This window comes from Tasmannia lanceolata, unplaced genomic scaffold, assembly GCF_043159265.1.
Source record: "Tasmannia lanceolata isolate RefF3 unplaced genomic scaffold, GAP_Taslan_0.1 ptg000002l, whole genome shotgun sequence".
Classification (NCBI taxonomy): Eukaryota; Viridiplantae; Streptophyta; class Magnoliopsida; order Canellales; family Winteraceae; genus Tasmannia; species Tasmannia lanceolata.
The window spans coordinates 27,035,122-27,061,515 of record NW_027518679.1 but is presented as its reverse complement, the minus strand read 5'-3'; the positions used below and the strand labels follow the sequence as shown (position 1 = coordinate 27,061,515).

Sequence of the window (26,394 nt, the reverse complement as noted above, 5' to 3'; positions counted from 1 at the left end):
TTGAAATTCAAAAGTTTGCATGTGGAGCGGCAAGGAAAGGGATATTTATAGCCACCAAAATAAAAATGACCTAGAGCCCTCCTCTCTTGAATTGACTAAAACACCCTCCAAAGAAATTCTATTCACTTGGTTGGATGGATGGACCCTTCTATTTTTTTTGTCAAAATGGTTAGTTTTCAAGGGGAATTGCAAACCTACTAGTTCTTGGATTTTTTTTTCCCATGGAATTACTTTCCATGAAAATTTCCCCTTGTATCCAAACACACCTTAGGCCCTGTTTGGATTGCAAGAATTTTGTAAAAGAAAAAAAAAAGGTTAAGGAAAAATGTTTCTAAAATTTCCTACTTTTTAGTATTTTTACACACGAAAAAGGATAGCTTGAATTAACCCTATTCAATTTTATTCAGAGAAACTTTCAATCTATGATAATATCCCCCTCTAAATTAATCATAGGGAAATGTTATCAGCACTCCCGTATTTTGATGATCGCACTCCTCACTTTATTAAAAAGTAGGGTATGGCCCGCACCATAGGATGATCCAAAGTTTCCATTAGATGGGCCCACAGCCTAACTAGGTTGTGCCCCAAAAATCATTTCCATTATTTGATCCTAACCCTCTGATCTATAGAGGGTTAGGATCAACCATCTAATATTCAGTCTCTCGATAGATCGGAGGGTTAGGATCAACCTAGAGAAATGATTTTTGACGCACAACCTGTCTAGGCTATGGCCCATCTAATGGACGGTTTGAATCATCAAAATACAATACAGGAGTGCTAATAACATTTCCGTAATCATAATAATCTTAGTTCCCCCTCAGTTATGGAATAAAAAATAATTCCTGGTAAAAACTTTCCATCATAAATGTTTTTCTTATAATCTTAATAAGGTCATAGCAAATGGTGAAAATGTCCATATCTTGTCATTTTCTTATGAGATTGGGTATTTGAGTCAATTTTCTGATAATTGTTATTGGCACTACTATGTTTTAATAATTGCTCAAACTCTGCTTGTCTTTTCTTTTTTAATTGGCTTATTAGAGTTTTTTTGAGAACGGCAATAACCTTTGGCAATGGTTTAAAAATGAAAAGATATAATGAATGGCCTTTTTTTTATCGGTAATGAATGACCTTCAACAGCTGTTTAAAAAAGCAAAGACAAGCTCAGTTTGTGTAATTGTTAAAACAAGGTAGTGCCAACATGAGTAGCCTCATCAAATGATGTTATAAGCAGAGGTGGGATTTGCCGGGCAATTTTGTGAAAAGCCATTTAACAGCTCACTTTTGCATGACATGAGAGAACAACCACCGCAGATGAATTAAATGAATAAGACAAAATCCGCTAAAAAGTGAGCCTCGAAGGCTGTCTTCTCCTGCAAAAGTGAACTATGAAATTGTTCTGCATGAAAGAGAAAAGTACGGAATGCGGGCCGATTGTTTAGTAAAAACACGGATTGCAGGCACCTTTTAAGAATAAAAAACGGGTTAATCTTCAAAATCGGGTTGGAAAAAGACCCTAATACCCTTCTGACATCAACAGAAACGTCATTCAGCCTCTTTTTCATTACTGGCATGTTTCATGAAGTTCTTTTGGTTCGTCTGGTATTTGAACCGACAGAAGTCACAGAACCTTGGGTTCGTTTCTATCTTGGCTGTAGGAAATACCTAGAGACGGATGGATGCCTGACACGTGTTGAAAATTTTTTTTGGAATGCTAGCGGCTCTATGCATAGTCGGTTTGGTTTGGATTGAAATCTTTCTGTGAACCCAGAGTCCTTCGGTTCCTTTAAATCTTGGTCGTCATTAATATGAATAGACGGTCGGATCCACGACACGTGGACATCAATATGAAACGGTGGCGTCTTTTAATAATACCCCTCTCTGTAAATATTATTCCCTTCTCTGTAACCATTATTTCCATCGGCATACCCATTATATTCGCTGGGGTACCCATTATTCCTATTCCCCTTTCTGTAACCATTATTTCCATCAGCGTGTCCATTATTTCCGCCAGCGTACCCATTATTTCCGCTGGCGTACCCATTATTGCCCTCTTTGTAACCAATATTTCCATCGGCGTACCCATTATTTCCGCCGGTGTACCCATTATTTCCCTCTCTGTAACCAATATTTCCATCGGCGTACCCATTATTTCCCTCTCTGTAACTATTATTTCCATCGGCGTACCCATTATTTTCCGCCGGCGTACCCATTATTTCTATCTTGGTCGTCTAAAATACCTAGAGACGGATGGATGCCTGACACATGTTGAAAAGATAAGTGAGAAAAGATAACGTCTACCGTTCTAAGCCAAAAGATAAGTGAGAAAAGATAACGTCAGTGTTCCAAAAAGTACAATAACGTCGGGGTTCCAAAATGTTTTCCAACATGTGTCAAGATCCATCAGTCTCTAGTTATTTCCGACGGCCAAGATAGAAACGAACCCAAGGTTCTCGTGGTTCAAATACACATTTAAATGAACAAAAAAAACCTCGTGAATCGGGCCAATTTAAGAGGCAGTAATGAAAAAGGAGGACTCTTGTCGATATCATAAGGGTATCGGGGTCTTTTGACCACCCGATTTTGAAGTTTAGCCCTTTTTTTGTTCTTGTTTTAAAAGGAGCCCGCAATCCATATTTTCACTAAACATCGGCCCACATTCCGTACTTTTCTCTGCATGAAATTGCCTAGCAAATCCCAATCTACAGCTCTACGCTGCGTAGTAAAACTTTAAAAGAGAGAAAATCTTATTTGCTAGGCACCATAGCAGAAGGCATTTTTAGGGTTGGGATGTTGCATGTGAGAGCAGCCACAGAGGCTCAGATTTTGTCTTATTCATTTAATTCATCTGAGGTGGCTGCTCTTACATGCAACAACCCATAAAGGAAATGCCTTCTGCGATGATCCCTAGCAAATCCCACTAAATTAAGCTATGCATCAAAAGTTTGAAATACCTAGCATGCCATATAGTGAAGGTAATCCATGATTGGATCTTTCCAATCTGTTCATGTGTTGATTTTTCTATCTAGAGAGCGTGCAAAATGGATTTGGTACCAAGAAAAAGTAATAATCAACACCACTTTGGAATATACGTGGGAATCTTCCCATGGGATCTAACACTCAGCATCTCCACAGTACACTTTGCACGCAATCCATGATTGGATCTATCCAACTTATGGGTCCCTACAGGTGGGGACCACTTGTTCATTGATCCTAATCTATCCCTGATTGAACAATCCTAACCCTTGAATTTATACGTTGTAATATGGGTGGTTGAGAAAGTAGGCAACAACCCTAAATCTCCATAAATTGGAGGGTAAAAATTGTTTTGGTAATATGGCCCACATGTGTGGGCCTCTCTAGTTGGAATAACTAACCTTCTTTTCTCTACTCTTTGGCAATTACGGATGCATTTCAGGGTTTGTCGGGTAGGGCTGAGGCCAACCTTAGTCCAACCCCTAGATAGCATTCCCCCAACCCTAACCCAACCTGCCTCTAAATTTCTCAACCTTAACCCGGGCCGTTTAGGTCTTCTTTTTTTCCCCATCTGAGTCGGGTTGAGTTTGGACCTAAGGCAAGAAAAAAAAAATACAAAAAAAAAAACCTTACCCTTAAGATTTCGTAAGTCAAGATAAAATTAGAGGACAAAGGTCAGGTTCGAGTCGGGTAGGGTTCCCCAATGCCTCAACCCTAACGCAACCCTGAAATTAAATTGGGTTGTCTTTTCACAACCCTAATCCAACCCAACCAAAGGAAATGTGAACCCACCTTGAGTCGGGTTCGGGTTGAGTCCGACCTAAGTTGCACCTTATTGGCAATAGATCAACCATGGTGGGCCCATCAAATGTACTGTCTAGATCAATTTACACACCGACACGTGTACGGTTAGATTCACCCCCAAGGACCCCACACCTCCGACACTCCCACGCTGAAACTAAAACTTGAAAATGACCCAAAACTGATTGATTGTTGGCCCATTTTTTTTCTCTTACTGTTCCTCCATTCTCCCTCTCTGCTGGACAAAAACACAAACAGAAGGTGGATACTATAAAAAAAGGGGGGGAGAGAGAGAGAGAGAGAGAGAGAGAGAGATGAAGTACGTTTTGGTTACAGGGGGGGTTGTAAGTGGGCTTGGGAAGGGAGTCACAGCGAGTAGCATAGGAGTAGTACTCAAAGCATGTGGCTTGAGAGTCACCTCCATCAAAATAGGTCCTTTTTTTATACTCTCTATCATCTTCTTTTTATCTCATACTTGAATATTTTGATCTTATCTTAGTCTGGTTATTGGTTTTTTGATTTTATGTTGGAGTACTTTTCATGGGTTGTGGTGGTGTTCTCTTTTAATGTTGTTTTATAATTTTATGGGTTTTACTAAGTGTACTCGTTAATGTGCATTGGAAACTGAATTTTGCAATCATTTTTCGCATTTTTTCAGGTTTTTACGCATGTTTTGATAAAGAAGTTTCAAAACATGTGTAAAATTCAGTTTCCAATGCACCTTCGTTAGCAAAACCCTTATAATTTTATGGGTTTTGCTAAGGAGCACAAGAAACATAATTGTACACATGTTTTGATAAAAAAAAAGTCTCAAAACATGTGTAAAATTATGTTTCCAATGCTCCTTAACGAGTGCCAAAGCCCTAATTTAATTGGTTTTGCTGTGGTTGGTTTTCCTGAGTTTGGAACTTTGTTTCTCTTTATGCTGTTTTTCGTGATTTTCTTTGTTTTGAGGCCAATGCTGAATTTATCTCATTATTCATATTTTGTTGATTTCTCATTTGAAAATTCAGAGAAAGGGATGTGTTGCAAAGACAGGTGTATGGTGAGGTAAGGGCTGGGATTTTCTTCCATTAAAAAAACCGGATGTTAGGGTATAGTGGCAGGTGGATTTTTTCACCTTCTAGAGGATCTATGTTGTTGATTAAAGGGAGGGGCTGTTCTTATAGAACAAACCCTTGAGGTAGGACGAAATACAACTAAGTAGGGTTGCTTAGAAATAAGAATTAGTAACTCAAGAACTCAAAAAAAAATGTGTTGAATGATGGAAGGACGTTACAGATCTAGACAACAATAAGATTCTAGGCTTATGGCATGAAACTATGATCAGATTTCGAGAACTTAACACTTTGATCAAAGTTATTTATAACATCAATCTACATAAAAGCATGCACGAATTCAAGAATAAAAAAATCTCACAAATCCCATATCTTGATTTTCTAACTTCATTTTATGTTCTTTAAAGATGTCTAAAGCATTTGATTTCATTCCTATTAGATAGGAATACCCATATCTTGGGTAAGTATTTAAATTTCAGTTTCAACAACCACAAAAACAGGAACGTTTCGATTTTGCTTGAAAATTTTGATGGAAATCCTGGAAAATCACCGAAAAATATGAACATGGTTTTAAATTTCTACCGAAACTGACACAAAATGACTGGAATGTTTTCGTTACCATCCCAGTGAAACGATATCGAAACCAAAACATATTTCGAAACCAAACCCTTACGTGCATTACTTTTTTTTTTTTTTGAAATAGCCCCTTACGTGCATTACTAGTATACTATAGCAATATTTATTATTGTTGAGATGAGAGAAAAGAGGAAAAGAGTGAGTTACGATTTCTCCCCCTCACTTATGTATTTATATGAAAGAGAGAAAGGTACAATGACAACTATGCCCTTAGGCATCTACACACATACACACTTCTAACACCCCCCCTCAACCTGGAATGTATATGTTATACGTTCCTAGTTTGTTACAAATATCACTTAATTTGGCTTTACCCAAGGGTTTGGTGAAGGTATCAGGTAACTGATCTGCTGATCGTGTGAAGGTAGCGTCGCCCTCTTGGATTTTGTGCTGTATGAATTAGCATTCACCTCTATGTGCTTAGTACGCTCATGAAAGACCGGATTGGTAGCAATGTGAATAGCTGCCTTATTGTCACATTATAACTGAGCTTGAGATGATGATGAAAATCCAATCTCAGATAAAAGCGAATGTATCCAGATAAGCTCACTGCTAGTATGAGACATGCTTGATCTTCAGCTTCAGCACTCGACTTGGCTACAACATTTTGCTTCTTACTTCGTTAGGACACTAAGTTACCTCCCACAAAGGTACAATAGCCGGTCGTGGAGCGTCTATCTACTGGAGAACCCTCATAGTCAGCATCACCGAAACCTTTTACCCTCAATGACCATGCCTTTTGAAAAGCAATCCCTTCCCTAGAGCGCTTTTCAAATATCGAAGAATTTGAATTACAGCTACCCAGTGGGATGTACGTGAAGCACTCATAAACTGGCTAACTACCCCAATTGCATATGAGATATCCGGGTGAGTAACAATGAGATAAATAAGCTTCCCAACTAGCCGATGGTACTTGCCAGGGTCAGCCATCAAGTCTCCCTCTCTGAAAGCAGCTTTGTATTTGGGTCTATGGGAACACCAGCTGGTTTCATTTTACGTAGAACCAGTCTCATCCAACAGATCTAGTACATACTTACTCTGAGAGAGGGAGAGACTACTACCAGAATAGGCGACTTCAATCCCCAAGAAAATTCGAAGGTGTCCAAGGTCTTTTGTGGAGAATTCTTTTTTGCAGAAAGACCTTCAACCTTTGTATGCCAACTGTGTCACTCCCTGTAATTATAATGTCATCCTAGGCTACCTCAAACCCCAAGAAATATCGAAGGTGTCCAAGGTCTTTTGTGGAGAATTCTTTTTGCAGAAAGACCTTCAACCTTTGTATGTCAACTGTGTCACTCCTTGTGATAATAATGTCATCCGCATACACTATGAGAAGGACATGGCTAACACCTGACTGATGACTAAACACTGAGTGGTCAACTGCACATTGCTTCATGCCATATCTCATGAGAGCACAACTAAACTTTCCAAACTAAGCTCGAGGGGTTTGTTTGAGACCATACAATGATTTACGAAGCCGACATACCGAGGATGACATCTCCCCTGAGCAACATACCCAGGAGGTTGCTCCATATACACCTCCTCAGCCAAATCTCCATGGATGAAGGCATTTTTGACGCCTAACTGATACAATGGCCATCCATGATTGACGGCGAGAGAAAAAAAGAAAACGCACAGAGGGAATTTTGGCAACATGAGAGAAGGTCTCGGCATAGTCAATCCCATAGGTCCGAGTGTACCCTTTGGATACCAAGAGTGCCTTAAGGCACTCAACTGTCCTATCCGGAAAATATTTGATGGCATAGGTCCATTGACAACCAACAGGATGAGCACCAGGAGGAGGAGCAACGATATCCCAAGTATGATTGGCCTTAAGAGCACTGTCCATAGCAGCACACCACTCAGGGTGAGCAAGAGCCTCCTGCACAGACTTAGGCAAGGAAACATAAGACAAAGAGGATACAAAAGTACGAAATGACGGGGTGAGATGGTCATAAGGAACATAAGATGAAATAGGATGAGCAGTGTGCGTGAACGAGCGCGTGAGGCAATAGGAGCATCTACATGATCATCAGAAGTATGAGGAGAATATACCTAAGAGGTAGAGGCCGGGATCTCCACCTGAAGAGACGATGCCTCGAGAGGAGGCGGAGGAGGATCTGCATGCCGATGCCGTTGACAGACCTTCCTACTAGCAGGAGGAGGGGGGCCGCCGAAACCTGTAAAGGGGCAGAATCCGATATGGGAGGAGCCACTGGCACCTCTAAAGGAGGAGGAGATAGTGGAGCCGGGTCGGGAAGGACCGGAAGAGGAAGCAGTACATGAGATGTAGGAATAGTAGTAGATCCATGCTCATGAGGTGTAGAAAAGAAGGAGAGACTCAAAAAAGGCAACATCGACGGATACAAAGAGTTGACGAAACCTAGGGTTGTAACACTTATAGCCTTCCTGGGTACGAGAATCGCCCAGGAAGACACAACGCTCAGCTCAAGGGGTCTAATTTATCTAAATCCGGGGTAAGGTTGTGAGCAATGCAAACACAATCAAAGACTCGTGGGGTAAGAGGGAAGGGGTCAACAGGAGGTTGTAATATAGAAAAGGCAGAATGATTGCCTAGGACTGAAGAAGGAAGGCGGTTAGCTAAGAAACATGCCGTAAGAATAGCATCACTCCAATACAGTTTGGGAATTTACATTTGAAAGAGCATGGTGCGAGCCATATCAAGAAGATACCTCAACTTCCTCTCAGCCACACCATTATGTTGGGAGGTGTAAGTACAAGAGGATTGATGGATGATGCCATGGGATGCTAAGAAATTCTGAAAACCATGAGAGGTAGAGAAGTACTCCCTAACATTATCATTACAGAACTCAAACATCTAAGAGGAAAATTATATTGAGTTGTAATTGCATCATAGAAAGTGCGAAAAGCAGTAAAGACCTCAGATCGGATCCTTAAGTAAAAACCCATCCGAGGAAAGTCATCTACAAAAACATTAAAGTATCTATATCCAACAAGCGACATGGTCCTTGAGGGACCCATACATCAGAATGAACCAACTGAAAAGGCCTCGAGACCCGACTAACAACTCGAGGGGGAAAGGACACAAGATGGCGTTTCCCGAGTTCACATGACTCGAACTGAAAGGGCTGAAGTGGGGAAGGGATGATTGATGTCTGCTGGAGTTGCTGAAGAGAAAGATGACTAAGGCGGTAATGCTACTGATAGGCGTTTACTGAACTATGCAAAATGGTGGGCGGCGGTGTACACTGAAGATGATAAAGGCCGTCCACCTAACATCCTGAGCCAATTATATTGCCACTTGAGAGATCCTGAAAAAGACAATAAGAAGGGAACAATGAGACAGAGTAGTGAAGGGCTTTAGTAATCTGATTAACAAAAAACAAGTTAAAGGGGGAATTTGGAACGCAAAGGACAAAAGATAAAGTAAAGTTCGAATGGGGTGAAAGAGTACCAACACCAGAGATGGGTGATGTAGTCTCATTGGCAAAAGTAACCGACTGAGGTAGAGAATGAAAAGGTCTAAATGAACTAAGTGACGAAGAGTTACCATTCAGGTCATTGGAAGCCCCAGAATCAATAATTCAGGGACTGGAGTGAGTGAGAAGAGTAGTAGGCGAACTATCTGGCTGTACAAAGCCCGCAGTGGGTGGGCGGCTGCTCAGACGAAGGTACTGGAACTCCTCATAATCGGCCCTGGATAGCTGAAAGATATCATCAGGCGAGGTGGGTACAACCGGCGAGGAGGAAGGGACATTAGTAGTGCCAGCAACAAAAATGTGTGCAGAGCGGAACCGGCAGAGCTCTGGATGAAGCGTATAGCAAGTATCAACATGGTGGCCCTCTCTCCGACAGTGACTGCAATAAGAGAGCCCACGGCCACCACCAACTCGGCTAACACCACAACCCCCCCGGGCGCGCGCCTCCCCACCACCATAATTATATTTATATGTGTTAACTAACCAACTTCTCCAAAAGCTTAAGCTGTTAGAGAAAGGCGTTATTTATCTTTTCTACTTAACACTCCCCCGCACGTGTGGCCCACTTGGCAAACACGTGGCACATATGGTCCCACTTTGGGCCGACCATCGCATGTGGATTTTGCTATCCGGGAGGTTTGAACTCGAGATCTTTGGCTCTGATACCATGTTAACTAACTAGCTTCTCCAAAAGCTTTAGCTGTTAGAGAAAGGCGTTATTTATCTTTTATACTTAACAATATGAATCACATGTGGAATGTGGTGTATATATTCTATATAAATATTTATATGAATTACATGTGAAATGTGGTACATATTGAATTATTTGACATCCACGACAGGTGATCGATGTTATTAAACCATTATGAATGGCCGTCTTGCTTATGTGATGATTTCTAGGTGTGTATTTGTACTTATTCTTCATGATGTTTCGTCTTAAAATTCTATCTTTTGCATATGTTTTCTGGTTTTTATGCTGTTTAATTTGCTTCTGGTTCATGGTTTTTGTGGACATGTAGATTTGGTTTTTCATTCTAGTTTTCTTTGACCATTTCTCTGTCTTTGGTGCTTTTTATTATTTTATATATATATTTTGGTGCATTTGCCAATTTCCTGTCACAGTCTATGTTTTTCACCTCTTTTTATCACCGTATCATTTATATTTTTCTGCACAAGTGAAGCTTTTGTAGAATCCTTGGTTTCTCTACTATACCATTGGTGTTATGTTTATGGCTTTTGGATAAATGAAGAATTTCTTTTTGGAATCATTTTTCTTTCTACTGTTTTTGTGTTTTGTTGGGTTTGAGATTGCCATCACTCTTATCTGATAACCCTTAGTTTTTCCTATTTCTTTCTTAATTTATTACACATGAATTTTGTTGGGACTGTTTCCTCTTTTTTTTTTCTTTTCTTTTCCCATTTGTTGTCATTCTGCCATTTCTCAGTTTCACCTGTTTACTTCTCTTGTTGTTCTTTTGCTTGGTGCAAATACGTTCCCCCCCGGATCTTAACCCATTATGCATTTTGTTGTATGAGTGCAGATCCATACTTGAACACAGATGCTGGGACCATGTCTCCATTTGAGCACGGGGAGGTTTTCGTCCTTGATGATGGTGGAGAGGTTTGCTCATTTCCACGCATGTTATATAACATTTTCCTTATCCCGCACCTACTATACATGTGGATTTTGGGCATAGGCTTTAGATCAATTTACTGGAACCATGCGCTGTTGGGTGCTAAATTGCTAATGGGATCAGTAGAACAATAATACCGGAGCCTTTGGTTTTGTTCATAGTTCAATCTTGTTATTGTACTTTTATTTATTTATTCACCCTTGCTTCCACATGTGCAAATAGATTTTCTCCAATGAGTAGCCTTTCATGGTGCTGTATTTGTCACCCTTCTTATCTGTTTTCTACATGGCATTGAACAATACAACTCATGGAATGTTTATTCAAAAATTCACATGTTTGTGCTTCATCCAAAAAATAAATAAAAATAAATCATATAGTCAAATGGGCATAGGCTTTATATTATATAGATAGATTCTTACGACTTGCGTGAAAGACTCTTAAGCATACTTGCTGAAAAGAATCCTATCCAAACATAGTTACTCCTAAATTATTCTCTACTAACAGCCCTAATTAAACAATGCTTCTAAAAAAGCTACAATCCCAAAATAGAAAAAAACTGATGGGGGAGCATCCTTCACGAGAACCAAGAAGGAATAATCTAGGAAGATGAGTCCTATCAGTTAAAAGAGACTTTTATTAGTTTCATAATGTTATTTGATTACTTTTAAGTCATAGGGGTTACCTTAGTGTTTTTTGTTATAAAATCACTTTAAGTCACTTGAGTGAATAACTCATAAAAGTAGGGTCCATCAAGTATTAATTTTCCTTAAGTCATTAGAGAGTAGGGGTCTAAACGAGCCGAGCCGAGCTTGGCCAGGCTCGGCTCGGCTAGGCTCGTTAAGCTCACAAGTGAGGCTCGGCTCGGGCTCGGGCTCGGCTCGGTCAGGCTCTCGAGCGGCTCGCGAGCCTTACCGAGCTCGGGTTATATTATGTTCACACCCCTCATCTTCCCTGGACAGCCCTACTAGTGTAATTTGACTACTTTTTTTACGCTATGGGGGGTGGTCCTAGTAACAAATGGGGTTCCAAAAATGAAGTGACATATTTTGCCCCCTCTTTTCACTCCATGGACAACCCTTTTAATGTATATATTAATATATAATATATATATTTAAATATATTAAATTCGTAACGAGCCTTAACGAGCCGAGCCGAGCCGAGCCGAGCCTGGCCTAACTCGGGCTCGGCTCGTTAAGGATTCGAGCCGAGCTCGAGCCGAGCTCGAGCGAGCTTCCGAGCCCGAGCCAAAATTGACACCCTTATTAGAGAGTATTTTAGTCCAAAAGTGTTAGGCTTTACATACAATTGAAAAAAGAAAGTGATAGGCTTTACATTTCGGATTACGTGCTTTTTTTAGTCATTTAGAAGGGAGACTTAAGGTTGGGGTGATTCTTCGAGCATGCTTGCTTCGTCTCAGGGCAATGGCACGGGGCCGTGGTGGCTTGAGTGGTTTATTGTTAGGTGATATGGTTATGGGGTGGAACATTGTTTTCACACACATTTTGAGGAGTGCTAATGACTTATCCAATAAGTTGCCTAAGTCAGATGTGGCTAGATCTATTATGTACTCTGGGCCTTTGCTGCCCAATGATGTTCTTGTGTAATTGCTTCTTTTTTTTTATATAAATTTTTGTTATCTTCATCAAAAAAAGATCTAGGGTTTTGAAGAGGGGTGGGAATAGACCTAGTTTTCAATAGTGTAGATCTAGGGTTTCAAAAGAGGTTTGAATTTTAGGGTTCATGAATGGCTAAGATTAGGCATGAGGGTTTCACATTGAGTGGTGGAATCCCCAATAATGGAGGAGGCATAAGAGAAAAGAGGTTGCAAAGGAAAAAAGAGGAAGAATAGTGCAATCCCCAATAATGGATGAGGTAAAAGAGAAAGAAGAAACATAAGATTAGATCTCAGTCTACGTGTTGGAATCCATGATCGCCGCTTTGATACCATGTTACTGTTGGAATATCTTCAACTATGCATGAGGATTCAATGGTAGAAGTAGAAGAAAAGAGAAGAAAGTAAGTGTAGAGAAAGAATTCGTGTGGGTTGCTTTACCCCAACCCAAAGAAGTATTATATTTATATTACTGTAGTTATTTACAAGAAATGCCATTAGGTCTGTCAAGTTCAAAGAAAAAAAAGGGCGGCCCAGTGCATGAGGCTCCCGCCATTGCGGGGTCTGGGGAGGGCTAGATGTATGCAGCCTTACCCGTGCTCTATGTCCTAAATATCTCCGATATTTTCAAAATATTGCGTTTTTATCTCGACATTTTGATAAAACAACAAAATCCTGAAATATTCCCAAGATTTTAAAAATATAGCTACATTTTCATTTTTATCATTAAATGTTGCGATAATATCACTTTATCCCGATATTTTTATGATATTTTTATTTTTTATTTTTTCTTAAATTTCATATATTTTTAAATAATTTTATTTTTATCGTTTTTTATCGATATAAATCCAAAAAAAAAAAAACATGTCCCAAGATTTTTCCTTGCCTAGAAATTCCCGAGAGCGATATTTGCGACAACCCCTGCTTTGGTAGAGAGGCTGTTTCCGTGACCGCCAGGTTACAATGGAGCAACCTTACCGTTGCGCCAGGTCTATCCAGTTCAAACTAATATAAAAAACAACTTCCTCTAAGTAATATAGATCATTTGTTAGTGGGCCCTCTCTTAAGTCCTTCAACATACCTGATGCATTATTTTTAATGAGTGGAAGTTCTATGAGACCCTCCTTCTATGGGGTTTTCCACTTCAGTAGTATTCAAAATGTCTTTGATTGACGTAGAGGTATCCTCGCCATGGTTTTAAATTTCGACCGAAACCGAAATTTCGGATTTCGGTGAGCATCGACACCGAAACGTTCCGAAACCGAAACCGATCGAAATTTCGGTCAAAATTTCGGGAATTTCGGCGAAAATTGCGATAAAATATTAATTTTTATTCAGTTTCCAAATTTAGTACGAAATTGCCGATTTCGGTAATTTCGGTCGAAATTTCTTCCCAAAAAAATGGCATTTCTTTAGCGAGAATAGAATTTCGCCTGAAATTTCGGTTTCGGATAAGTCCGAAATTTTAGCTGAAACCAAAATTTAAAACCATGATCCTCGCAAACCGTGGTGTGCCAAATGGAGGTGCTTACCTTTCTGTTGACTAGTCATGCTATAATGTTGGCATCTCCATGTCCTTGATTTTGGTCTATTTCCTCTTTTGATCACTTGAGGTATCCATCTCTTGCAAGGTCTGTAGGTATCCGTCTCTTGCAAGGTACATTAATTGCACAAAATCTGAAGGGATGATAGATAATCTTGCATATTGCTTGTAAGAGATGCAGTAACACTCGTTTATCTCTCCTTGTATAACCCACCCTCCCAGTTTTGACTGTTTTTTTTCTCCCTTTTTACATTCATTGATCTCCTTTTATAATTTATTTGTTACCTTTAAGTCTTACTGTTTTTTTATGTCCAATTCCCCCTCGACAAGGTTGATTTGGATCTGGGAAATTATGAGCGTTTCTTGGACGTAACACTCACCAGAGAAAACAACATTACCACAGGAAAAATATATCAGGTGCATAAATTCTTTCATGTGAATATCATGCTGCTCAACCTTTTAGAGCTAATAATCGTGAGTATATTCTGAGTTTTCTTATGGTACTTATTTTGTACTGGTTCAGTCTGTCATTGACAAGGAAAGGAGGGGCGATTATCTCGGAAAAACTGTTCAGGTGATGATGTCAGACACTCCAGTCTAACTGAATCAGATATTTACATGTTCTTGTATCCATGCATCAATAGCTACTAATAATGCTGGTTACAATCATGGTTTTAAATTTCGTCCGAAATGCCGAAATTTCTGATTTCGGCTGGTTCCGACACCAAAAGTACATTAAATTGAAATATTACATGATTTCCCCGAAAGGAGAATTTTCGCCGAAATCCGAAATTATTTTTGACCCTTATTTACAAAATTTCTACCGAAATGTTACAGATTTCCACCGAAATTTAAACATTTTGGTGGAAATTTTTTTTAAAAAAAAAAAAAAAAAAAACCAAAATTAAGTCAAAATTTTACATGATTTCGGCCAAAATTTCCACTGAAACTGAAATATTTCGGTTTCGGTGGTGGCCAAAAGGCCCAAAACCGACATTTAAAACGTCGATTACAATTTTGAAGATTAATCTTGTAACAACTGTATTTCAATGTCTTCTAGGTTGTTCCGCACATTACCGATGCCATTAAAAACTGGATCGAATTCGTGGCTGTTATCCCTGTTGATGGAAAAGATGGCTCAGCTGATGTTTGTGTGATAGAATTGGGTGGAACTGTGGGTAAGATCTATGAAGTTATCTATGAATGAACTCTTTGCTCTCCTAATGCCGAAAAAGTCTTAAAGTCATTCTTGGTGTTATTTTCTTAATTGCATTTATATTCTTTTATGTGTGTATCAGGCGACATTGAATCGATGCCATTCATTGAGGCCTTGCGCCAGCTGTCATTTTCTGTTGGTAAACTTGCATCTTTTGTTTTATGTTCTTGTCTGAAATGACCACGATGATAGTTTTTATGTTGACTTTTGCTGCAGTGATTTATTTCTGTGAATGATTTTACTTATATAATATTGTGGTTTATCTTGTCCTATGCTTTAGGGATGTATATATCTGTTTGTGTGTGGTTGGCATCATAGCAGGAACCAATTACTTAATCATTAATCACAAACCAAATTTAACCGTCTTTATGTCATGATTTTAATGCCATTTTCCAGGACGAGAAAATTTCTGCCTCATTCATGTAAGCCTTATACCTGTACTGGGTGTAGTTGGTGAGCAGGTAAATTTTCTTGCCTTTACCTTCGTCTTAATTTTTTGTAGAGGATTGCAAGGAATCATTGTATACCATTCTAGATTTACTCAGCAAGGTAACTGTTGATTGTCATGTGTATTGTCTAGAAAACAAAGCCGACACAACATAGTGTGCGAGAATTGAGGGCTTTAGGATTGACTCCGCATCTTTTAGCATGTCGCTCTGCTCAGGTATTTCTCACTCAACAGCAACTAAATGTGGTTGCTGATGCTGGATGGTTTTTTTCCCCCTACTTTCTCTTTTCTATTGTCTAAATATCTAAAATGAGGCCCCAATGATTACTATAAAATCTCTGGTTTATGGAATCTTTTTATGCTGTATTAGGCACATCCCCATGGTCTTTAGCCATTTTTTCTGAGTTCTAACTTAACAATGCCTCTGGATAAGTGCCTAAAAAAAATTCTAACAAGGGCATGTTGATGTGCCTTGACACATACTTTTGAGCAACATTTTTTCTTTTCATTCACTGCGTTGCTGTCTATTCCAGCATGTTTTGGACTTTCTCGGGCACTATGCCTATGGTTGTGGACATTTTTATTCGTTTTTCTATGTTAGAAAAGCCTATATAGTCATCATTAAGGTTATTTTAGTTATTTGTAGTATGTGATAACTCATTGTGTTCCTAGATTTTGAATGATACGGATAGGCTCTCTCCCTAGAGTTTTGTCTTCTTCCTCTCTTCTCTCTTCTTTTCCCATATCTTCACTCTTTACAAGTTGCTGTCAAGAACTCTTTGGGTGGAGGGTGATTCACCAGACACCATGGCGTGCATGTTGAGCTCGAACCCAGGCCCTTGGAGATTAGCAAACGTCACCAAGTAGGCCTTTGATTTGAGAACTTTATTCTATCTTTGCACACATCTCTCAATCTGCTTATGATGCAGCAAACTCTCTTGCTAAGGAACAAGTTGATAGAGCAGATTTAAGCATTGGTCTTTCCTTGCTATTAAAGTACTCTCAATCTTTACAGAGTGCTTTGTCATTGTTCTCATTCTCATTTTTGTTGCTTTTATCTTATGTTTCTTTTGTTATAATGATCTTTAATTTTGAAAAAGGCATTTAGTTTTTTATCACCAAATTATGATTTAGGTGGTAATGATATAGACCTAGTCTAGATGATGTTCCTTGTTGCTTTTTGATCATGCTTTATCTTTTTGAAACAATTAGCTAAAGTTCTTGCTTTGCTCCACCACATTATTCTTGTCAGCAGGCACACCAACAAGCACACTCTAATTGAGCCTGCAATGCTGCTGACATTATTGCCCCAGTACTACAGCTTTAACTCTCTCTTCTTCTTCTTCTTCTTTTTATGGGTAAGCTTGGGTTAGGCTGACGAGGGAAAATGGAATCTGTGCCCTTGGGTGAAGCTCTCGTTCCCCTTCTGGAGGGAGCTTCAAAGGAAGCGCCTTCCTTTGAAGCTGGCTTGGGTTGCCGAAAAATCTTGTTCAGAATATAAAGATGAGGGGGGGGGGGGGGGGGGTGGGGTTGGGGGAGGAGAGTGCGGGGGGGTGTTCCATTTTTTTTTTTTTTGATGGGTAAGCTGGGGTTAGGCGGTTCCTTACCAGTATATTAAATAAAGAAAGATGATACAATAACAAGAACAGGATTACTGCCCAATCCTTAGAACAATGTCTAAGGAAAAGAGCAGAACCACTAGGGTCATGATACCCTTGAATACAAATTCAAAAAAATGCAATAGAAAAGAAAATACATGAGCTAGGTTTTTGCACTTGTTGGGGCTTGGAGACACGTGATCCTTAGAGCAGGACCCCATACTCAGGCTAAGCCATGTTTACTGATCCAGGAGGTCTATCATCTTCTGGCTATACTTGTTCTCTGGCTTTTCCTCAGCTCCTAAACCTTTGGGGATTCTGTTTTTCTTTGGTGAAGGAGTTCTGTTTTCTTTTGTTGTTGGTGCTCTTCTTCGCCAGCTTCCTGCTGACTCGTTAATTTCATTGGGATGGAGTTCTGTTTTGACTCTTTTCTTCTCACCATTCTACTATTTTTTTGCGTCATTATCATTAATTTCCTAGGGGAAAACAAACTTTAGCAGTGCTGATTACTTTTAAAGCTGCACGCCATCCTTGATGTTTGCCCAAAAGTAGCAGTTATCAGCTTATGTTAATGGTATTATTTGAAGTAATATTGACCTAACCACCGGGCAATACTCTCATGATGTATTGGCAACACCCTTCTGCAGCATCTGGGTCTTCATTTTCCACATATGTATGTTTGGCATGCCATTTGTCAATGGGAATGTTGAATTATTTCTTATGCATAGGTCTTGTTCTTCTTCGAGACTGATTATGTATGGCTCAAGTGATGATGATCTTGATTGCAGACTTCATGGATGCTACACCCCTTTCTTTCACAAATTTCTATCATGGATTGTTCTTAATCCCATATATTTAATCATGTTTTATTTGCCTGGTGCTGCTTCTCCAGATTAATATCTTGATATTATTATTCATTGTATAACCTTTATTATTGAATATATTGGAGGAGTGTAAAAAGTATATACTCAACTTTGGGCTTTCTCAACTTTTCAGCAAGTGAATCTTTCTTGCCTTCTTTATATTTCTACTTCTCCCAAGATGTTTGAACGTCATTTGGTCCATGACAATATATCTTTTGTTTTTTTTTCAGCCTCTGCTCGAAAGCACAAAGGAGAAACTTTCACAGTTTTGTCATGTTCCAGTGAGTGGTTCATGCCGGTCTTCTTTATGACTTCTTAAATTAAGTTCCTTCTTTTTCTTTTTAATAATTGTAATTGTAATTCTCCTCATACTTGGTTATCATGTTCTTTTCCATAGGCTGGGAATATTCTCAACGTACATGATGTTCCAAACATATGGCACGTTCCGCTTTTACTTAAGGTGGGTTCAGTGAGTGGCTGGGATCAATTTATGATTTAGATGTTTTATTTGAATACTACGTCTCACCATACTCTGACTACGTTGGATCTTGTACTGTTATTTTCTGTATTCTTCAAACTATTTCCACATTCTTACCTATAATTTTGTCTGGCAATCTAATTCCAGAACCAAAATGCTCATATGGCCATTTTGAAACAGTTAAATTTTCCAAGGTGAGATATATGGTTCTATTGGTATTCTCCATCAAATGCAAATCTGCATGGGGCCCAATGTTTGTCAACACAATTTATGTTAGAAATGAGATATGAAATGCAATGTGATTATGTTACCTGACTAATTACGAAAGGTCTTTTTCAGCATCGGTACAGCCCCTGATTTACTAGAGTGGACAAAGAGGGCAGAGACTTTTGACAAACTCACCAATTCTGTCTGTATCATTGACAACCCATTATGCTTTTCTGTAAACTAATTACTTCCTAATAATAATTCAAGTGTGTTACATTGTTCAGGTGAAAATTGCCATGGTTGGAAAGTACATTGGCCTATCAGATTCGTATTTGTCAGTATTGAAGGTTCGTCAATAGCCGATGCTAATTCATGCTCTTCATGATTTCACTTAATGACCCCTTTTACAATAATTGGAAAAACCTAAAATACTCCTATTCATTCAACATAACTTAAGTGGAAAAGACCAATATAACCCTAAACTTCGTAAAACGGATAGCAAACTCAATAAATGGATGTAGAAAACTCCCTAATGATTAAAATATGCACTCAATTACTTGTCACTAATCATCGTCTTCAAGGCCTTGCGCTTGTGTCGCCATTGATACCCTTTGAAGACTTGAGGGTCCACGGCTGCAAGCCCCGGATGAGAAGACGTCTGCTCTGTTGAGTTATATTGTTAGTACTAATGGAATTAGCTGCGATTAACAATAATGTTATAGTTATACGCATATTCAGCTTGGGCTATGTTAGAAACTTACCGACTTCTCCAAAAGCTTAAGGTGTTGGAGAAGGGCAGTATTTAATTTTTTATACTTTAACACTCCCCCTCACGTGTGGCCCACTTGGCAAACACGTGGCACATGTGGTCCCACCTTGGGTCGACCATTGCATGTGGATTTTTTTTTTTTTGACATCGGGGAGGTTTGAACTCGAGACCTTTGGCTCGGATACCATGTTAGAAACTTACCAACTTCTCCAAAAGCTTAAGCTGTTGGAGAAGGGCAGTATTTAATCTTTTATACTTTAACAGGCTAAAATCTGATCCCATGTAGACTCGCTCGCCTAAGAGACACCTTAATAAATTTTCGGAAGTCTGGTTAGTCACCTTGGTTTGCCCATTGTTTTGTGGACAATGGGTATTGGAATACTTGAACTGTGTACCAAATTTCTTCCACAAAGTCTTCCAAAAGTGACTCATAAATTTCACATCATGGTCCGAAACAATGGACTTCGGCACCCCATGCAAGCACACGGCCTCCTTAAAATATAAGCAGCCACCAAAGAAGCATTAACAGTTCTCGAACATGGAATAAGATGGACCAAAGTTTCATCTTAAAATTTCATCATTTGCATTTTTTTTTAAAAGATTAAAAAATTTCATCATTTGCATATTTTCCAGACATTTTCGTGATTTTACAAGATTTCCACCGAAACCGAAACCGAAACCGAAATTTAAAACCTTGCCTTATTAATCAGTTTCATTGACTGGTTTTTATGGGATATCTTATTGTTTGTATAATAGATTCTTTTTGCACTACAAGTAATTGCTTGTCTTAACCGGTTGAGATAATTTTATTCTGATTTTCCAAATCCTGAATACTGGGAGAGTTTTGGTTATTTTCAGAATTATCTGTATAATCAATTATAACTTTATAAGTGAGCATTCTGTTCCATTTTATGTTGCAGGCCCTTCTGCATGCCTGTGTTGCATGTTCCTTGAAGCCATCTGTTGAATGGATTGCAGCTTCTGACCTTGAAGATGAGAGTGCCAAAGCAGTACGATGTCTAAAACTTACTTAGGCCCTGTTTGGATTGCTGGAACTTTGTGGAAAAGTTTGGAAAGGAAAACTATATGTAAAATTGCCTACTTTTTTCCACCGATGAAAAAAAATAACTTGAACCAACCTTGTTCAATTTTTATTTAGAGGGACCGTCAATTTATGATGATATTCCTCTAAATTAACCATAATCATATTATTTCTCTCCAAACTGTGGAAATAAAAAAATTTCCAGAGAAAAAATATTCCATTAGAAAAGTTTTTCTTGCCATCCAAACAGGGCCTTAGGTGTTTCATACAATTTCTTTTAATGAATATGTTTTATCCTAAGCATATGTTTTACTTGTACAGACACCAGAGGCGCATGCCGCTGCCTGGGAGACTCTAAGGGTAAAAATTTAAATGGATAAGTTTTGTTTTGTTGTTCTTCATATCATAATACTTGAGGAAAATTCATAGCTTTCTGCAAGCGTCTAAGTAAGCCCAATTTTATATCATATTAATAATCACCACGGAAACTTTCTTTTGACAAGATTTACACTTTCAGAATGCTGCATGTGTTTTGGTTCCTGGTGGATTTGGTGATCGTGGAGTGGGAGGAATGATATTGGCAGCCAAGTATGCCAGGGAAAATCGTGTTCCCTATCTTGGCATTTGCTTGGGAATGCAGATATCTGTGATCGAGTTCGCTAGATCCGTCTGTAATCTTTCTTCTTTCATGGCTTTTAATTTTTGTTTGGAATCATAACTATCTAAAGTACTATTTTTTATTTATTTTTTTCAAATGTGGTCAGATTTTAAGCCTTGAAAGAGCAAACAGCACAGAATTTGACCTGGAAACACCTGATCCTGTTGTAATTTTCATGCCGGAGGTATGTAGTGGATCTAAATTTAGCAGTGAATAACTAATTATAACCAAGGTTTAAAATTTCGATTTCGGTACCGGTTTCGGACTTCTGAAAAACCGAAATTTCGATTTCGGTACCGGTCTCGAAATTTCGGACTGAAATTTGGTAAATGGCAAAATTTCTAATTTTGCCAAATACCGGTTTCGGTCCCCACCGAAATCCGAAATTTAAAACCATGATTATAACATAATCAAATACCCTTTATCGATTCCGAGCTTCTCACCATCATATCATACCCACATGCAGGGCTCAAGAACACATATGGGAAGTACTATGAGACTAGGATCTCGAAGAACATTTTTTCAGACTCCTGATTGTGTTGCTTCAAAGCTGTATGCCTCAGATCTATCTCACCTACTTATTTGATCTAGAAATACTACATACATATGATGCAAGAAAAAACACATTATTACAAAGTAGGAAACTGTAGACCATTTAATTCCTCAGATGTGCCCATAGCATTACGTCAGAAGCACAAAAACTTTGGACCACTTATTAATAGGGGTGCAACTCGGTTCAGGCAACCCGAGGAACCATTTACCCAACCCGAACCTGACCCGGCGCGAGTTCCAACCTGATGATGTTCAACCCGACCCAACCCGAGGAACCCTTTTTTCCAACCCGAACCCGACCCAAACTCAACCCGGGTTAGTAAAACTCAATGTGAATCTGAACCTGACCTGAAAGATACCCAACCCGACCCGACCTGACCTATTTTCGGGTTGAACCTGACCAGAGTTGTACCCTACTTATTAACTACTCATGAATGTTTGGTAGTTGGTACAACGTGGCATACAAAATTACTGGCTTCTTCCTATTATGTGTTTTGATGTCTAAATAAGCTTTTGTTAATTTTTAGATACCAAAAGTCTGCATACGTGGATGAGCGTCATCGGCATAGATACGAGGTTAGTCTTAAAACTCGATGCAATGGAATGGTATCTGGCCCATATTTTTTTAATCTTGGACATGGAGTACCATATTAAGCAATGGAGCAGAGAAGTTTTAAATTGAGATGTTTATTTACATTTGAACCTTAAGTATCACCATTGTTTTAAATTTCGGCCGAAATCCGAAATTTCGGTTGGGTCCGAAATCATTTACATTTCGGTTTACGACTCAATTTCGGGCGAAATTGGGTCATTTTGACCAAAATTGTACAAATTTCGGCTGAAATGACCAAATTTTGGAAAAAAAAACCAAATTTTAAATCCATGAGTATCACATTCCATAATTCTTGCTTACGGAAGTGCTGCACTGAAGGTGAATCCAATGTTTATTGACAAACTGGAAGATGCCGGCCTAAAATTTGTAGGAAGGGATGAAAGTGGAAAAAGAATGGAGGTAAAGTGTCTAGCAAATGAGCATAAGTTAATTTATGCCTCTATGTATAAACAAAATATGAATTTGTTATTTTATCCATGAGCAGGTTTTAGAGCTACCATGCCACCCATACTATGTGGGAGTGCAGTTTCACCCAGAATTCAAATCAAGACCCGGGAGGCCTTCAGCTCTATTTCTAGGTACTATTTGGTGAAGGGAATAGGCCTACCTCTGTATAAAATGTTTAATAAATCTCTTAAGCATTGCGATTTTATTTTTAATGTATTGCAAATGCATCACCGTCAACCTGAGCACTTTTTTTCATAATGGTGAGTTAGGGATACTGCACCACGAGCAATAATATAATACACAAGGAAAATGACATGCGTTTCAGTACAATGGACCAATTCCTTTTTAATTGATTTGTTGACGAAGGAGAATGGAACAATTTTTTTTAATTAATTTGCTGCCTGTTGAAGTTTTTTATTTTAAATGATAAATTATTGTGAGATATTTCTTTTTCCCACATTCACCGTGAAGGAAATTCCAAAGCTAACAAGCTATCGAACCTTGGAATTCTTTGTAACGATGCTATTTTGGGTGATATGCCTGATTTGTAATCTTCTCTCTTTTTTTATTCTTTTTCTTCTATTTTCCTTTTTTCTTCTTCTTTGTATTCGTTGCGGCCGTTTTTTTCCCTTTCTAATTAATCACTTGTTCATAAAAAAAGAAAAAAACTTTATTGCATGAGAAGTGTGTTAGAAGGGTTAAGTAATTATGTATATAACAGTTCCCTAAATTTAATGTTTAGTTTTTGAAAAAAAAAAATACTTAATTTTTATTTGAAACTTTGGATGTTTTGTTTCTTTCCAAAAAAAAAAGTTTTGTTAAGTTATAAATACACTCCTTTGGCATTACCAAATGGGGAAAACACTCTTCTACAAGAAAAGAATCACCTAAATAGGAAGGGTACTCTTAATTAAAAGGAAGCGTGTGGGAAGCACTCTTCTTCTAAATTTGGGAATGGAGAAGAATAGCTTCCATGGAACAGAACTCCCAACCCAAGTAGGGCGCTTCCGGTAACTATAGTTCCAACAACACTAATATACTTTCAAGTCCAATGGTTTCTCTTTATCTCAACAGTCACATCTTGTTTGGGTTTTCAGCAGCTTTCTTTGTTTACATGATTCAGTTTACTGTTTATAGTGCTTTAACACATTCATTTGAGTTTATCTAGTAGAAGTCTAGAGATATGAGTTTATAAATTTAATTGCATTAGGACCACAAGCATTGGTTTTAAAGACACTATTCTGGCTCTAACAGTTTGTGTTGCAATTCCAGGTCTTATTTTGGCAGCAACAGGACAGTTACAGGCATACTTGAGCAAACCTCATTAGGGAAGCTAATACGAAGTTTAGCATTGTCACAGTGTTCTAAATCATTTTTATGAGGTAAATCAAAACAAAAAAAAATTCTAGCCAAATTTCAAATACTAACATAGGAAAACCTAAATGGATTTCCCATATAGTAGCGTTAAAGTTTTTCCCATGGTTTAGGAAGGCTTTGTTAGTCAGCAGCTTCTTCTGAATCCTAGAAAGTGGAAAAAGCTCAAAGATTTCAATTTTTATTTCCATTGCTGTTATAGCCTTGTAGGAGTGTCCCACTTGCTTCTTCGAATAGGGTATAGCCACTATTTTATGCATATGAATTAAGCTTTATATTACTATTTCATGCATATGAATTAAGATTTAGATTCATACTTTAATTCAATTCTAGTGTAGGGGAAAATTGCATTGGAGGGCTACACACACAAAACTTGAGGCTTATGCTTGTTTGCACGATTAGAAAGTGGATGCTTTAGGAGGTGCAGTGTAGAAGGCAATGTACTCCTTGTGGCATCAAGATAATATTTTTTGTAACAAAACCTATTATTGTTCTTTCTTATGGGTAAGGTTGCTTTTTGAAATGCAATTATTTCTCTCTGATCCCCTAACTGCGCTTAAAACACATGTTCAATAAAAATCCCAAGGTATGGATTCCAACTTGGATTTTCATTTTCTTGCATTCCTCCAATTGGGTATTAAATAGATTGACTGGATTTTGAAATCCTTCGTTTTCTTTTGTGTTATTGGTGTCGTCCAATTGAAGCATGAAAATTATGTTGATAGATTGGCACAATATTGATAGATGCTTTGATAAAAGAATTTTTTGAATGATAAGTTGTGACTCTGTCGCCTGATTATAAAATAGGTCTACATATACTATTCAGATAAAAAAACGGTGTACATATATCCGAAAGATACATGTTTTTTTTTAATCATTAGTCACTTCATTTTTTGAATGACATATTGAGTCATATTTCTCTCTCTTTGGTTTTGGACTAGGTTTTAGATTTAGATAATCATATAAATGTGTGATGTAAGATTTGAATAGATGAAAGTTAGGCTGCAATGAAGGAAAAAAAATAAAAGAAGTGGATAGAAGAGACAAGATTTAGCCTAACAGTGAAACAAGGTAATGGTTGGCTAGATGCAGAAGTGATTTCTATGAGAACAAATAAAGACCAACAATTAAGTTATATGTGATGGATAAATGATATGATATTGACGAAATTAAAAGATGAAATTTGGCCATGTATAGTTTCCTCCCCATCTTTTGCTAGCCTATTAGCGTGGTCATTTGGGGACTACTTCATATGGGAGAACTCCAGGTGTAAAATCTAGCAAAGGTCTTGAGTTTCTGAAATAATGATGCCAATTTCTACGGACCAGGCGCCTTATTACTATCCCATGCCAAAACATCAGCAGAGTCCCCTTCAATGATTAAAGGTGTGAACAAGTAACCAGTGAACCATCTCAACCATCTCAGATTCTCAGCACAATCACACAATCTGAGATAACAGATATAGGTTCAGATCACACCAAGATTTCATGGATGGTGTTGCTTCTTCAATACAATGGCATGTGATATTTATTTCTATAGTTCATCTGGTCCGAGAAATCGAAATTGGAAAAAAAAAACCCATTATTCTGAAATATGGGAAAACTCCATTGAAAGTTCTCAGCATTTACACAGTGCCGCAATGTCGACCAAAGAGTCACCATCGCTGTCGCAAGTTCTAGCTTGAATGGTGTCTTGGTGTTCTTGTTATCAGATTCCCAAATCACCACGCACTACGTATTACTAATTCTATTTTATAGTGTACGTGGATGTCATTATTCTATATAGGAATAGTTACATAACAAATTGGCAATGTGAGTGCTCATCATGTATTAGGTAACAAGAACGTGGGAAACAAGGCAATTCCCAGCAGAAAGTATATGGAATTTTGTCTATTCACTCAACTCTCAAAGAAAACATGAATTAAAATGTGTAAATGGGGAAACAGAAAAAAGAATAGATAACTATCCTCTGCTATCTTATTCAAGTCATACCTCTATGAAGAATCTCACTATACTGTAAATATTGGGCCTTTGGTTGCAATTTCATCTGATCATAAAACCTGGCTATGAACTCCTCCGCCTTAGAATCAATCTCTTCTTCCTCACACCCATAGCTGTAATCATAATCTTCTTGTACCTCATTCATGTTGATCTTTCTGCCATTCTGATCATAAATCTGATCATCATCATCAAAATTATCAGGTGGGTTTCTGCAAGGAATGCAAGGGAGATATCGGAGTCTCGTTGAACCGGGATTGTGTAGTTTGAAGCGGAATATTGGAGTTTCATCGAAGGAGAATTCCCGCTCCCCATAATGAATGGAATCACGGCCAGCCATGCAAATGTGTTTGAGATAGTTTGTAAGGAGATCACGAATGCGTTTGAGATAGTTTGTAAGGAGATCAACCA

The 26,394-nt window shown here is 38.4% G+C and overlaps 1 protein-coding gene across 1 annotated transcript; it reads left to right on the top strand.

Moving 5' to 3' along the window:
* The first annotated feature begins 4,083 nt into the window (after positions 1-4,083).
* On the top strand, positions 4,084-24,597 carry LOC143850324 (uncharacterized). Its single transcript, XM_077359603.1, has 23 exons — positions 4,084-4,209; positions 10,474-10,553; positions 14,052-14,138; positions 14,245-14,295; positions 14,782-14,899; positions 15,020-15,076; positions 15,334-15,398; positions 15,518-15,601; positions 18,077-18,127; positions 18,244-18,306; positions 18,472-18,518; positions 18,664-18,733; positions 18,816-18,878; positions 20,221-20,310; positions 20,664-20,702; positions 20,860-21,009; positions 21,107-21,184; positions 21,467-21,552; positions 22,080-22,128; positions 22,484-22,564; positions 22,650-22,743; positions 23,885-23,994; positions 24,320-24,597. The coding sequence occupies exons 1-22, from the start codon at positions 4,092-4,094 to the stop codon at positions 23,938-23,940; spliced, it is 1,677 nt and encodes a 558-aa protein (XP_077215718.1). The 5' UTR covers positions 4,084-4,091; the 3' UTR covers positions 23,941-23,994; positions 24,320-24,597.
* Positions 24,598-26,394: the final 1,797 nt, after the last annotated feature.